This window comes from Lampris incognitus, chromosome 1 (genome assembly GCF_029633865.1).
Source record: "Lampris incognitus isolate fLamInc1 chromosome 1, fLamInc1.hap2, whole genome shotgun sequence".
Taxonomy (NCBI): Eukaryota; Metazoa; Chordata; class Actinopteri; order Lampriformes; family Lampridae; genus Lampris; species Lampris incognitus.
Genome location: NC_079211.1, coordinates 142,005,043 through 142,019,475, shown reverse-complemented (window position 1 = coordinate 142,019,475; position 14,433 = coordinate 142,005,043). Strand labels below are relative to the sequence as shown.

Genomic DNA, 14,433 nt, shown 5'->3' with positions numbered 1-14,433 from the left:
CTCACCTCAGAAACAAAGGGAACAAAGAGAGCTGGAAAACTTATGTTTTCAGATAATAGTCCCTGCACGTCAGACCACTGCAAACGCTGCCTAACGCGTCCCAAGAGGAGGCAGAAGTGCGCTCACACAAACACAGATGCAAAACACACACACCTCTATCGATGCCAGACGAGACAGAAGAAGGACGAGAGTCTGACAGAAAGGTGTGCCCTCCGGCTGCCGCTCATTGGACAAGGGGGAAAAAAGGGTGGGCAGAAACGGGGTCACCAAGCCTGTGATTGGCCGCGATGGAAGGGGAGGAGATTTGAATGCAGGCTGGGGTCTCCGGACCGGGGGGCCCAATAATGGGGAGAGATAGTCAGATTTTTTGGGGGGGGGGGATGTGGGATGGCGTGATTCGATTCCAGCTGCTGCGACGTCATACCCCTCTCGCCTGGGTTAGCCAGAGGGGAAACTAAGGCCCAAGTCAGCCGTACACGAGGACTGCTCCAGCTCTTGTGAGCCCACAGGGAGACATCCAGCAGAGAGCATAAAGAAAGACAACAAGACTAAATGAGAAAGATTTTCACTTCTACTCTGGGTACATTGTGCTCCGTTCATAATCTCACCAAGTCTCTTAAGGCAAACTGATGCTCACTTCAGGTATACCTCAACACACTTATGGCACCACTTACACACCAGGGCATGCAGCTCAAATTACAGCTACATTACCTCACCACAAGGGGGCAAGCATGGAAATGCAAACGATCCAACAACACACTGCATCCCCATAAGCTACCAGTAAAAGCATCTTCCTGGGTCTTTAAGTATTAATTACGCGAAAACTATTTCTCTAAAAGCTCTGGAGCATTTTACTACACTACTTGTAAAATTAATTTAAGACCGGGTTTATGCTGTCTATAAATTAAGTGTGTGTTTGCCAAGTCCATAATCCATCTTGAATTGATGCAGACTAATTTTTTCTATTGTCTTCTTGAAGATTTTGTTTTTTTGCCACAGCATGGACATTAAATACCTCCATGCTTGTTTTTACACAAAGATTCTCTCATATTAACATGCACTCAACACACCGGTGCACAGTGGGGTATTCAGTGGGGTATGTGGGACACTGACGCAGACAAAAAGCTCTCAGCAGGGTAATCCAGGTGATTTTTGCCCTACAGTAATCTGTTGTTGATGATGATGATAATAATGGTGAAGATGACGTGTTACATCTGAAGTGTATTAGAGCTTACCTGCGTCGGGGAGATACTGGTATTTCCCGGTCGATGGGGCTATGGGGGGAGTAGCGTCCTGGTGGGGTGGGAGTTCTACTAGACACCGAGTTACTCCTGAGGTCTTGAGAGCAGAACTCCTGTGGTAAGACAGAAAAAGATGAGAGGAGAGAAAAAAAAAAGAGTGGGGGAGATCAGAGGTACACACATCTCAGAGACAACCACGTCAAACCACCTGCAGCTGCAGTAAATGATGCCGGGAGTTGGGAAATCCGCTTAAACTGTGTGAAAGTGCTCAGACCATGATGCAATATGATCGTAAAGGAGTCAAACAGTCATGCTAACTGTTATGGCTATTTACTGGCACCATTTCTAGATCAGTGGTCCACCAGGCAATGCACTGGCATTAGATAAATAGTGCTGGAGGAAGCCCTTCACATGGGAAGGGAGAGGAGTCTTAAATAAAGCCAAGTGTGATATCGCCTCGTGATGGATATGGTCCATGAGGATCATATTGAGAAACGTATCGATACCTCTTCAAGTTGGACCAAAACTGAAACGCGAATATTTCCTAACATGCATTTTGCACGCTCTTCCTAGTGGGGGGGGAAAAGAAAAAAAAAGCATAAAAAATCATTTTTGTCTTTTTAACAGGAGCTCCCCACAGCTAAGCTTCCCTCAGTCAAATTTTCTGTCCCTCATATGCAATCAGACACATCTATTTACATACCACCTATCAGATCAAATCATCAAATTATGAAACCACGCCTACCCCTGTTGCCAACCACTGCTTGTATTTGTCACTCAAAGGTCAGGTCATGAATATTATTGAGGACCAGACCACGCCCCCCACAGTTATTGAGACAATCGAGAGCAGGTGTGAATAAAAGGTATAATGATATTTGTCATTTACAAATAAAAGACAGTTGCTGACGTTGCATTATTCCGCGTTAAGGGTTTTTTGACGTAAATCTGATTAACAATTCCGGTCCGACTTTGATCTCAGGAGGATATATTTATAGATATCTCGGCTGTTTTGACTAGTTTGACATCATCACACAAGTCAGCATCTTAATAGTGAAACCCAACTCCCAAGCTGAGCAACCATAACAAAAAAAGTTATAAAAGGCTTTGTTAAGTTTAGCTCCCTCTGTTTTAATTTCTCTCTCCCCTCAGAAGTTTTCAGTGGTTTAGCCACACCCAGCATTCCTGTCCCATTAGTTGTCCCGCTTGATCAGCCTCACATTTATGTAGAAATCCCGGCCAACCTGCATCAACACTGTTGGATATAAATATCAAATCGAGAGCCGGGTTGGAATCCAGCCGCTCGCAGAGATGAGAGATATCACATTAGCATGGTGCCAGATGTTTGGCACCGTGCTCCGGTGGTCGTTTGAGGGGAGAGGCAGTGCCTGAGTGCACTTCCACCGACTCCAAATATAGCAGACCTCTCACAGTAACGCTGGATATTAACATACGTTCCTTGACAGTAGACAAAGGCATCGCCACGCTTCATGAACTTTATCGATCGAGCCGGATTAACTTGCTTCACTGACTGTTTCCTACCTGAATTGTGTGGTTTTGAATAATTCAGTCGTGCCAAGTGACGTTTCTGCATTTGACACAAGAGGGGGCTATATATCCACTGTATGAGGTTTTTATTTTTCTTAATGGGTTTATTATGGGTTTATTATAGCCTTACACAAGGCTACAACAGGCAAGAGCACTGGAGGAAAGTTGCATCACCAAATACAAAGGTTGATTTGAAAGTTGTTTATTAAAGTTTTGTAAGGTGACGAATGAGGTTTAGTGATTGCATGTATTTATTTATCCGAGAAAGAATTTTAAAACAAGTCTTCATTTCACAAGAAACGACTTTAATATATCTTTTTGACAATATGAACTAAGTCACTCCTTCACATGAAAAGACTTCATTTTCCATCACAGGACTGAGTCACACATGAGAGAGAGACAGACAGACAGACAGACAGACAGACAGACAGACAGAATATTCCGGTGTGGTGCTTGTGTGCACACATGGCAAAACTGACCCCAGGCACATGTGCACACAGCATACCTGGTCCAGTTTTGAGCAGCACATAACTCAACACGGACAGTTTTACTGTCAGGAATCCCTAACAAACAATTTGTGCTCATGAGCGACAGTGTCCATCGACAGACCCGCACCGGCGATGCACGCTGTGCTCTCTCGCCTGTGATGTTCAGAGGGATTAAAATGCAGTGAAAAAAGGAAGCCAGCTTCCAGACAAATTGCTCCACAAGCTCCACTTTGCTGCAGAAACAAAGCTATTACTTTATTTTGAGCCGGTGCAAAGGCCAAGAAAACTGAGGGTATAAATCAGAAAGCCCACAGGACAACCCAGAGTGCCAGTTTTACAATACTGTTCCCTATTCTTCCCTTCCTTGACCATCACCAGTTGGCACCGGCGGTGCGACAGCCCCGTCGCAGGGAGAAAAGCCTCCACCACAAGCTATGCGAGCCGCTATATGTCCATCTGAGACTTTAGCCGGAGCTCCCGTTTGAAGTTGAAGACAGTGGCACTGCTGGAATCAAGCAATTGAGCATTTGCTGCCAGCACCCGCTTCCAATTCAGCAACTCTCTCAGCCATGTCTCTGTTCTCAATTGAGTCCAATTTTCCCTCTTCTTTTTTTCCCTGGTGAGTGGGCAGATCAGTGGTTGGTGCCAGGAAGCCTTTACCAGAAACAATCACTGAGACTGCTCCGTGAGATTCTTCCCCCGGATAAAAGTTCCACAAAAACAGCAAACTCATAAGATCACAAATTCCAGCTCATCGGAGGAGGAGGAACGGAGACGTCCATGTCCTCTCCTGCTGTGAACCAAATCTAAAACGGGCATACACCTCAAAAAGGTTGAACTTCCTCTCAAGAGCCTCACAGAAGCCACGCCGTTATGTGCACATGAAGCCGCACTAATGCAACCAAAGCTAGATGTTACATAAATGTCTGGCTGGCGATTTAGTTGCTGAATCTAATCTACGCTGCGAGTCCTCAGGCTGTCCGTCAAGAGGAGAAACATGATGTGAACAAGCTCCCGAGGCCCCAGTCTCAAAACAATGCGAGTGAACCCGGTGATTTAGGGCTCTAATCGCAATTGTGATCTATGAGGCCCAAGAGGAATGCAATGAAGTAAAGCACCCAAAAAAAAAAGAAGAAAAAAAGAAACACAAAAGCAACAAACAGAGCAACAAAAAAAAACCAAGCATTCCACAGCGACAGGGAGTATGCAGCTGCGATAGAGTTTGACCTTAAAGGGTCCCAAAAAAAAAAAGTTGTGTGCACCGAGAGAGAAGTTCTCCCATCATCAGAATCCATTCTGTGCTCTCTCCACATTAGTAACCATGACATCACTGGCAACCGCTTGAAGGTTGGGTTTCCCACAAAACATCACGCTAAAACCCTCACTCCTCTGCTGTGAGCGGACACAGGGGGAAGGAAGATGCTCCTGGGAGGCGGCACCCCGAGTCCGCGCCGTCAAAGCCCCGTGTCTTCGCAATGCGGGGAGGGTCACCACTGAGGAAAAGCCGTTTCGTCTTGAAAACGGAGCGGGATTCAGAGACTGGGGAAAAACTCATCAGCCTATTCTTCCTGGTTCCCGTGGCCGGCTCGAGGAGGAAGCTCTGATTAGAGCCGCTGTGATATGTAATCGGAGGTTCACGGTTTACACGCCACGGGTCATTAGGGTGCGTTTCTAGTATCCTGTACTTGCCTCGTGGTGAATAAAAAAAAAAAAAAAAAGGCACCTAAACCAACCGGTAATTCTGCCACTCAGAAGTTTGAAATTCGAGCGTAAACAAACGAATAAGCATGCGAGTGTTTATTCATACACCGGCAAACGGGGAACTTGGCATGAGATCTTTGAATACATGACGTTCTTATTACTCGGGTGTTATCTCATCTGTATTTTATTCGCTGGGTCAGTAATTCACGAGGTACTTTCCCAAAAAAAATTGACTCGACAGAAACCCATTTGAGTGACCGACTATGAAAAAAATGTGACCGACCCGTGTGCAGGGAGAAAATTAAAAGAAAAAGTAGTAAGACAGAGGGCGGAAAAAGGAGAAGGGACGGCAAAAAGCACTCCGAAAGACAAACAAGGCTCTGTGTAGGATTGGCCACACAGAGATACAAACAAACAGGATATGGTTGAAATGAGGCAAGGGCAGCTGTTTCAGATCATGGCCCACCAGAGACACAGGGACAGTGCCAGCGGAGGAGCCCTCAGTCTGGCTCCAAGTGTGCCACTCTGCATCATCATCATCATCACCACCACCCTGCAGCTTCAATTACAGGGCATGGACGAGCGGCACACGGGCGAGATGCCTGGAGGAGCTTTAATTGTGGGGGGGGGGGGGGGGAGACCTGGTCCTGCTAGAGTATATTAAAATGCTATAACTGCTCACTCACCGCCTCCTCCCTCACAGACATGACTGCTAATAGTACAATAAGGCAGAGGACACCAGACATCCTGGGCTGCTCGGGTAATAATCAGAGCTGTGTACAGTCTTTCCTATTGAGCGGCGTACGGTCGTGGAGGTCCGTCGCGAAGAAGCGAACCCGCTCGTTATCCACTGTCACTGATGGCCCGTGCCTTTTAATTATGTCTGTTTATAATAGTGCGCTGTTGTGTCCACATTCTTTTACAATCGAGTGCGAGGCATTGCTCTATATCTAAATGCATGTAATTAACATTCCTCACCGTTTTATGGGTTCATGTCCCAATAGAGAGCCTTTATGAGGAGGTCTGATCCCTCCTAGACAGCGCGTTGATCGGAGTAGCGCTACGGAAAGGCCTTTGGGCTGGCGGTTACAGAGCACCTTAAGCTCACGTGGGGCGCAAACTCCAGCTGCGCCCTAACACCACGGAGCTAGAGTCCCATTAACATGGCTGCTACACACTCCACCAGACCAACACGATGAAACGCAATGTACAGGCACCGCAGCACATCGTCTCTGAACGTTACACCCTCGGTGCTGCGATGAACAGACATCAGTTTGAAGAAAATAAAGGCATTTTTTGTATGAAATGCAAATATAGACTGACATATGAAGCGCCGTTTCACTCAGAATTACAGAAAGTCTTAAAGCTTTTAAAGAGTGGCTACTTTGTGACCGTCTTGCTTTGATTGATGGCATATTAGATTTTAATACATGGCTGACCTTGAGGGTACAGAAATAATTTTCCCTGCTCCTTTTTGGACACATTATGAAGTTATTTTTCCTTTAAGAAGTTGTGTGCATTTTGTCGTGTTCTATGAGTCATTTGTTTTGTTTCTTGGTTATCGTTTCTTACAGGTTTGAGGTCAACCGATCAATAAAGTGGCTATGCTTTAGGAAGTGTTTCACAGAGGCTAAGTAACCCTCTCTCTTTACCTGAAGCTAGTTCCTCAACACCTCTAAAACATGAGGGATCAAGTCTGCCAGTGTATCATTTCTGTATCCACTCAGACTCGGGTCACTAAACATCCTTCAGCTAGTAAGTCCGACAGATAAACTCCATATCAGATAGGTTGAGCCATCGCAGCCCAAGCAAACACTTCAGGACAAACATTCTTATAAAGATTCTTGGCCTGAGCTTGTATATTACAGTGTTCAATATTAAGGCTTTCAGTAACCATAATCCTTCATGACGCTGGTGTTAAGAAAAGACATACTAGCTGGGAGTGTCCGGTTGGCATGGTGGTCTTTTCTGTTGCCTTCCAACATGGGATCGCTGGTTCGAATCCCCGTGTTGCCTCCGGCTTGGTCGGGTGTCCCTACAGACACAATTGGCCGTGTTTGTGGGTGGGAAGCTGGATGTGGGTATGTGTCCTGGTCGCCGCCTCTGGTCGGTCGGGGCACCTGTTCGAGGTGGGGGGAGGGGGAACGGCGTGATCTTCCCACGTGCTATGTCCCCCTGGCGAAACTCCTCACTGTCAGATGAAAAGAAGCGGCTGGCGACTCCACATGCATCGGAGCAGACATGTGGCAGTCTGCAGCCCTCCTCGGATCAGCAGAGGGGGTGGAGCAGCCATCAGGGCGGCTCAGAGTGGAATAGTAATCCGTCATGATGCTGTTGTTAAGACATGACTCTACCTTCCTCTCGGTGCGCCTCACTATGGCCGCACACTGAGTCCAGCTTTCTCTGTGCAGTGTGGTGACACCGTTAAGAGTGGTAGGGCTGCAGGCATCCAGGTAGCATGGCGATCCATTGCCTACCAACATAGGGATCGCCGCTTCGAATCCCCATGTTGACCCCGGCTTGGTCGGGCGTCCCTACAGACACAATTGGCCGTGTCTGCAGGTGGGAAGCCGGATGTGGGTATACGTCCTGGTCACTGCCCTAGCGCCTCCTCTGGTCAGTCAGGGCGCCTGTTCAGGTGGGAGGGGGAAGGCGTGATCCTCCCACGTGTTATGTCCCCCTGGCGATACACCTCACTGTCAGGTGAAAAGCGGTGGCTGGCGACGCCACATGTGGTAGTCTGCAGCCCTCTGCGGATCGGCAGAGCAGCGACCGGGACAGCTCGGAAGACTGGGGTAATTGGACGGGTACAATTGGGGAACACATACCCAACCCCCGTATCAGTGCAAGTGAACATGTAAGGTGTCCACTGACAGAGCTGGGAAGTGAGCTACACAGGAAACGTTTGTACCATGATACCAATTTGTCGCCATAACTCTGAACTTCTACGAGTGTGCCAATGTAAATGAGAAGCTACTTGTTCCAGAGACCTAAATCACACATGTGAATATGCACACCCAGACCCATACATTTAAGTATCTTATAGCTCCCGTGACAAGGCAAAGCCGTCTCATGTGATAGTGGGAGATCATAGTGTAGGTGGTCCGAACCCAGCAGCTCAGCTTGAAAGGGCAGATACAGTATAATGAGAAATGAATACTCGGGTAGTGGCTGGTGTTTATTTACCCATGGAGGGTGCTATGAGCAACCCATTTTTCATCGCTATTAAATTCCTCACCAGGCTCCGAGTGGATTGGCATATCAAGCTTAATTAGACATCTGGAGTTCATTCGGTTTTAGGTGAAAAAAAAATTGCTGGACTTCACGATAGGTTTAATTCATGACCCTCTGCATCCACCCTTTAAAATGTACTGCACAACAATAAAAATGGAAAAATAAACACCCAGGATTCATACATGGTATGGCCCAATTATAAGGTCCACTTTTGATTAATAGCCCATCTGTCTAAATTCATCCATAAAGGTGTTGAAGATCAGTCTGAAACTACCTGGCAGTTAATGAACCAGACAGGATCTCATTTCCACGAACACGGACTATATTTAAACAAGCCGACAGAGGCCACCTTGTCTTTCTTGTTCTCCGGTTTCACGCAAAGATGCAGTAACTGTGCAGCATGACAGCTTAATATATAGAACAGTATGATTAGGTATAGCCTTACTATTAATCATTTTTCTTTCACGGCTAAAGCATAAATCTCAAAAAAAAAACTGTCAAAGGGTGCGCATTTATGGTGTTTGACGTCAGCAGAATTATTCGTCAGTGGAACCTGGAGAAGCAAAAACAAGTTTAGCAATTATGATTTATGACACCCCCCCCTAAAAATTAGCCATTATTCCAGATTGGCGGCATTGTCTTCTGTAAAATTGGGGGGGATATATGTTGATGCATCCGTTTTTGTTGGCATGAATACACTAAGAGGCAGTTTATCCAGTTCCCTTAACAACTTCTGGAATGCTGACACACAGTACCATTCACCCGCCTTCGTAAACAGCCCTTGCTGGTGAAAAGGCCCCGTCTCTCCTGGCCAACATTCCCCTATAAAAGCTAACAGGGGGAGCGTCCCCATGAGTGCATCCAGAGGGCCTGAGAAGCGAGGGGAATCAGAAGAGCCCCAGTTTGCTTTTCCACTCCAGGGGAAAGAAAAACAGCAGCGCTGATCAATCAGTGGGGATGAGGACAGGCATGCTGCCTGTCCTGCAGCCACAATGGACACCAGGTTTAACGGCTACAAGTCCATGTGAAAAGGCCTTGCTCTGTCCACTCACAGAGCCCACTGTGAGGAGAAGAGAAAACACTTCTCCACAGCCACCCCCCCCCTTGCACTGCCTCAGACTGCCCTTGACAGACAGCACACCACCGGCCTGCCAAGCCAAACAACAGCTCTGCTCATGTCAGACCTGAAATAGCAAATCATTCCCAACTTCCATCTTCACCGTTCGTACGACTGTGCATGACTGTGTATTATGTGACATAGAAGTCACCGTGGGGGTACTCTTCGAGTCATTTATCTGGAAGATAATGCTTTAATTTACTTTACTCCAATAGAGCATATTATACAAAATAAGAAATTAAGTCAATTTAAAAAAAAAAGAAAGAAAAATAGACCGATTACCATCTCAGAATGCCAAGCCTCGATTTCAGTTCCATGGCTGTGACCGCAGCTTTGCACTCCGATCTACCACAACCTCCAAAATAGAATAGGATCAAGTCAACAGCAGGCGAGCAGGCTGGACTGCTGAGGTAGTTGAATGGATAGACAGATGTAGAGACAGACGGATAGGAGATGGATGGGTGGATAATTGCCCTGCCATCTCTGGATAAAGAGCTCAGTGATACAGGTCAGCTAGCCAAGGTCACCCCACCCAGTCTGGTAGAGAGGAACACACTGGCCTACACATGCCCCACACTGCCCGTCACCCTGCACCAGCTGGCCATTCTGGCTTACGATGGTTATTTATACAGCAACCACCCAAACCAAAGCACAGGATGAGGCATCCCAACAAGGCAACCCTCAGGAACCTCAAAGTGCAGCAACTAGAAACCTATCCCGGGGAGTCTTGTCCTAATGGCCCAGTCAACAGGCCTATGTCCTGTGAAAAGCAGTTGGTTCTGGCCCTGCTCAACCCAACCGGGATCCCGTTACGGCCTATTCCTGATGTCAAACAGATGCTCTGCTTTGAAATCTGATGATGGCCTGCCTGCTAACATGCAATGCCTTAGCTTGACTTCAGTGACTGTGGGACGCCCGTTGTTCTTTTGTTATGGTGATCCCACAGATATGCTAGCCCATAAACATAGCTGGTCACATCTAGCTAGACGTTAAACCAGGAGAATGTTGTGCCGATGCCTATGAAGACTGCCGTGATGTACCCAGGGCCGGTTTCCAAGAATTTTGAGTCACTAACTTTCTCACCCAAAGCCGATCCCATTAAAAACCCCAAGGTTTTAGCTTGGTGTGACAGGGTAGTTTCACAGTTTGACAAAAGGACAAACACATCCTTGGCAATTTAGGTACACCAAATGCAGATGGAAACTATGACACAAATCACCAACAAATAGAGTAAATCCACATGGGCATGAATTCAATTTGTATCATTAAGTGCATTTAAGATAAGGAACTTTTTATATTTGTGTATAATAAATTCACAAGGGCATGCTACCATGTCATTATACCTTTAAATTCATTATTACAATAGACAGTCATACGTCACATTCTGCCATCATTATCTGTGCGTGCATGCGAGCATGTGTGTGAGGGAAGAGGGCAAGGCAGATACTGCATACTGAGCTCACTTTCCCATTGCAGTCAATGGGGACATGCACAAAGGGCATTGCTGTGCTAGATCAGCCTTAGAGGAGCTGTAAAGGGACGTGATGACTTAAGAGCAGTAAGGGAGTGCGAGAGGGTCCCCTGGTGTCCACACCCCACCAACACAACCCCCCAAAATCCCATTTCCTTCAGCTCCCGTCACACAACAGGCCTTGTGACACTGGGCATAAAAGGGAAAGCAGCCTTGCAGAGCCCTTGCCATCATAGCCACCATTGTAAAGAAGCATTTTCTCAGGACACCCAACACCCCAGCAAATGGAGGATCCTGTTGCGTGTCCCACTCCCCTCACTCAAGGAGCCAAAACAGGGGCTAAAAAAGCTTTTAGGGGCTTTTCAGACAGGCTGATCACCTGATACAACAACACCCTGCACCTCTCCGTCAGGACAGAGGGCCTTGTCATGGAGGCCCCAGCTTATGTGTCCCTGCCAGGGAAGTACAACTGAAAGTCTCCACGGCATACCTCTTCCCAGTAATTTCCCTAACCCACCGCTCTGTAAGGACTCCACTCTTTAATGCCACTACAGCAGTGCGAGGCTCCTCACCACTTTAAAATAAGGAGAGACATCTTTGGGGGAAGGAGGCTGAGCTAGGACCAAGTCCAATCCACTGGGCTCCATATTGGCAAACGGTAGGGCTGTCAGGCGCAGAGAAGAAGAAAAAGCTTTCCAAAACAGTTGGAAGCCCAGAAAAAGGGAAGATAGGGAGGGTGTTGGGTTCCTTAAACAGTAATCTCCATTAACAGATTCTATATACACCAATAAGCCAAAACATTAAAACCACTGACAAGTAAGTAAATAACATTGATTATTTCATTACAATGGAACCCGTCAAGGGGTGGGATATATTAGGCAGCAAGTCAACAGTCAGCTCTTCAAGTTGATGTGTTGGAAGCAGGAAAAAATGGGCAAGCATAAGGATCTGAGTGACTTTGACAACAGCCAAATTGTGATGGCTAGATGACTGGGTCAGAACATCTCCAAAATGGCAGGTCTTGTGGGGTGTTCCCAGTATGTAGTGGTCAGCAACTACCAAAAGTGGTCCAAGGAAGGACAACCGGTAAACCAACAACAGGGTCATGACCGCCCAAGGCTCATTGATGCCTATGGAGAGTGAAGGCTAGCCTGTCTGGTCTGATCCTGCAGAAGAGCTACTGTAGCTCAAATTGCTGAAAAAGTTAATGCTGGCTATAATAGACAGGTGTCAGGGCACACAGTGCATCGCACCCTGCTGCGTAGTCGCAGACCGGCCAGAATGCCCATGATGACCCGTCCACAGCTGAAAGAGCCTACAATGGGCACATGAGCATCACAACTACACCATGGAGCAATGGAATAAGGTGGCCTTGTCTGATGAATCTCATTTTCTTTTATGTCATGTGGACAGCAAGATGCATGTGCTTCATTTACCTCGAGAAGACATGGCACCAGGATGCACTATGAGGAAAAGGCAAGCCGGTAAAGACAGTGCGATACTCTGGGCAATGTTCTGCTGGGAAACCTTGGGTCCTGGCTTTCATGTAGACGTTACTTCGACACATACCACCTACGTGAACATTGTTGCAGACCAAGTACACCCCTTCATGGCAATGGTATTCCCTGTTGGCAGTGGCCTCTTTCAATTAGGATAATGCACCCTGCCACATTGAAAAAAATGTTCAGGAATGGTTTGAGGAACATGACTGAGGTGTTGCCTTGGTCCAAATTCCTCAATCTGATCAAGCATCTGTGGGATGTGCTGGAAAAACAAGTCCCATCCATGGAAGCCCCACCTCACAACTTAAAGGATCTGCTGCCAACATCTTGGTGCCAGATACCAGAGGACACCTTCAAAGGTCTTGTGGAGTCCTTACCTCGACGGGTCAGAGTTTTTTTGGGAGCTTGAGGGGGACCTACACAATATAAGGCAGGTGGTATTGGAAGTGTTCTGGTTTCTGTTTTAGTCCATGTAGTATTGACCAACCACCTTTGAGAAGGCGGCAATTTCTACAGGAACATGCTTTGGTTGCATGTTGGTACCAGTCCGTGTGGGGAGCAAACGAGGCTGAACGCATCGGCTGAAATGACGTCTGTACCCAAAACACCTACAAAAAGCATCGACGTTAGTGCATTAAGTGGAGAAATGTTCGACTCGTGTCGACTACTTGTCAAACAATCCGGTCGTAGACGTCGTCTCTCAACTCCAACTCCATTCTAGCGTCTCAAGTTGTTAATCCGACCGTAAACAATGATGGGCGCGTGGAAGAGGAAGTCTTCATAGGAAACGGAAACGAGCAGCCAGCAATGACACGGGAATTCCCGAAATATTGGCCGCTGTTCCCAGAGCTAAATCGTCATCAGACCATTTAGCCTCTAGGTTCCGAGATTGCTTAAACCGAAACAATCACAATTTAAATCATGTATTTCTCTCTCTCATATATATATATATATATATATATATAATACAAACAGACCCATGGCAGGAATAACGCTCCCATTAGCAGCCATAATACAGAGAAGTCTGCCGTGCGTTTCTGAAACATCCCTGAAATTGTGGGGAAAAGTATCCAGCAATGACAACACTGGTAGACAATCTGAACTGCAGTCTTTATAGGACAGTCCAATGTAGCCTTTTTCAATGTAGCCCACTAAAAGTAATGGCGCACCAGGAAATAAGGGGTGTAGTTTTCACATTCACATATTGTCCCCGGAGGACACTTTTCTGCAAAATTTCAGTAGCGCACTTCACAGACAGAGGACTGCTCAGTATTACGGCTATAAATGGAATGTTATCCCTACAACATATATACAGAGATGATGGTGGAACATTGTGATCGTTTCTCTTGAGCAAGTCTGGGTTAACTCTGTACGTCAATACAGAAATGGCTTACCACTTTCATAAAAGGACTATATCAACTTGGTATCAATTCCAAGCCACTGAATCAAACAGTCAAAAAAAAAAAAAAAGACAAATTCAAGTTGACCATGGATGCAAATGAGGTGGAATGAATGTTATGTCTCCCAGAGGGTGTAGGGGGTATGGATTCCAACTCAGATGGAAAATGAGGGGGGAAAATATGGAATGAATTCCATAATGGCTCAGAAAAAGGAATAGCAGATTTCCCTCAGAGTCATGAGCAAAGGTTCAAGTCCCTTTGGTCCACCTGCCTCCATAAATACCACAAACATGTAAAGGTCACGCCAGATGTCCGGCCATGACGAAGGCGCAAGTTAGGCGCTGCATTCCTGCAGGCTTGCTGATAAAAACTCTCAGCCACCAGACAACGCAATAGTCTCTGCTGTGCTGCCAGCCCCGGGCCGCCTGGCTCAGATAGGATGTTGCGCTTCAGTGCGTCTCACTGATCAACACACAATCCGTTTGTGTCATCTGGATCCCTTTACAGTGCCAGCGGATCAAAAAGCTGATTCATGTCAGCGCACACAGCTCTCCCCCACAAACTGCCAGTCTTGGAAATGTCAGAGAGACTAAATATAAATGATTATAGGCTTTAAAAACCATACAAAAGAGGTTACCTTGCCAAGATTAGCCCAAGAGATCACGGCTGACAGCATATTTAAGGGGGCTCCTAAAGGAGAACAAGCTGATAGCTAACTAAGTAATGGTCATGAC

The 14,433-nt window shown here is 46.6% G+C and overlaps 1 protein-coding gene across 1 annotated transcript in view; it reads right to left on the bottom strand.

Moving 5' to 3' along the window:
* Positions 1-14,433, bottom strand: part of pdlim2 (PDZ and LIM domain 2 (mystique)) — a 42,325-nt gene that overhangs the window by 5,250 nt on the left and 22,642 nt on the right. Inside the window, exon 7 of the mRNA XM_056285911.1 lies at positions 1,236-1,354. Coding sequence (XP_056141886.1) covers positions 1,236-1,354 — 119 coding nt within the window. The remainder of the gene's footprint in view (positions 1-1,235; positions 1,355-14,433) is intronic.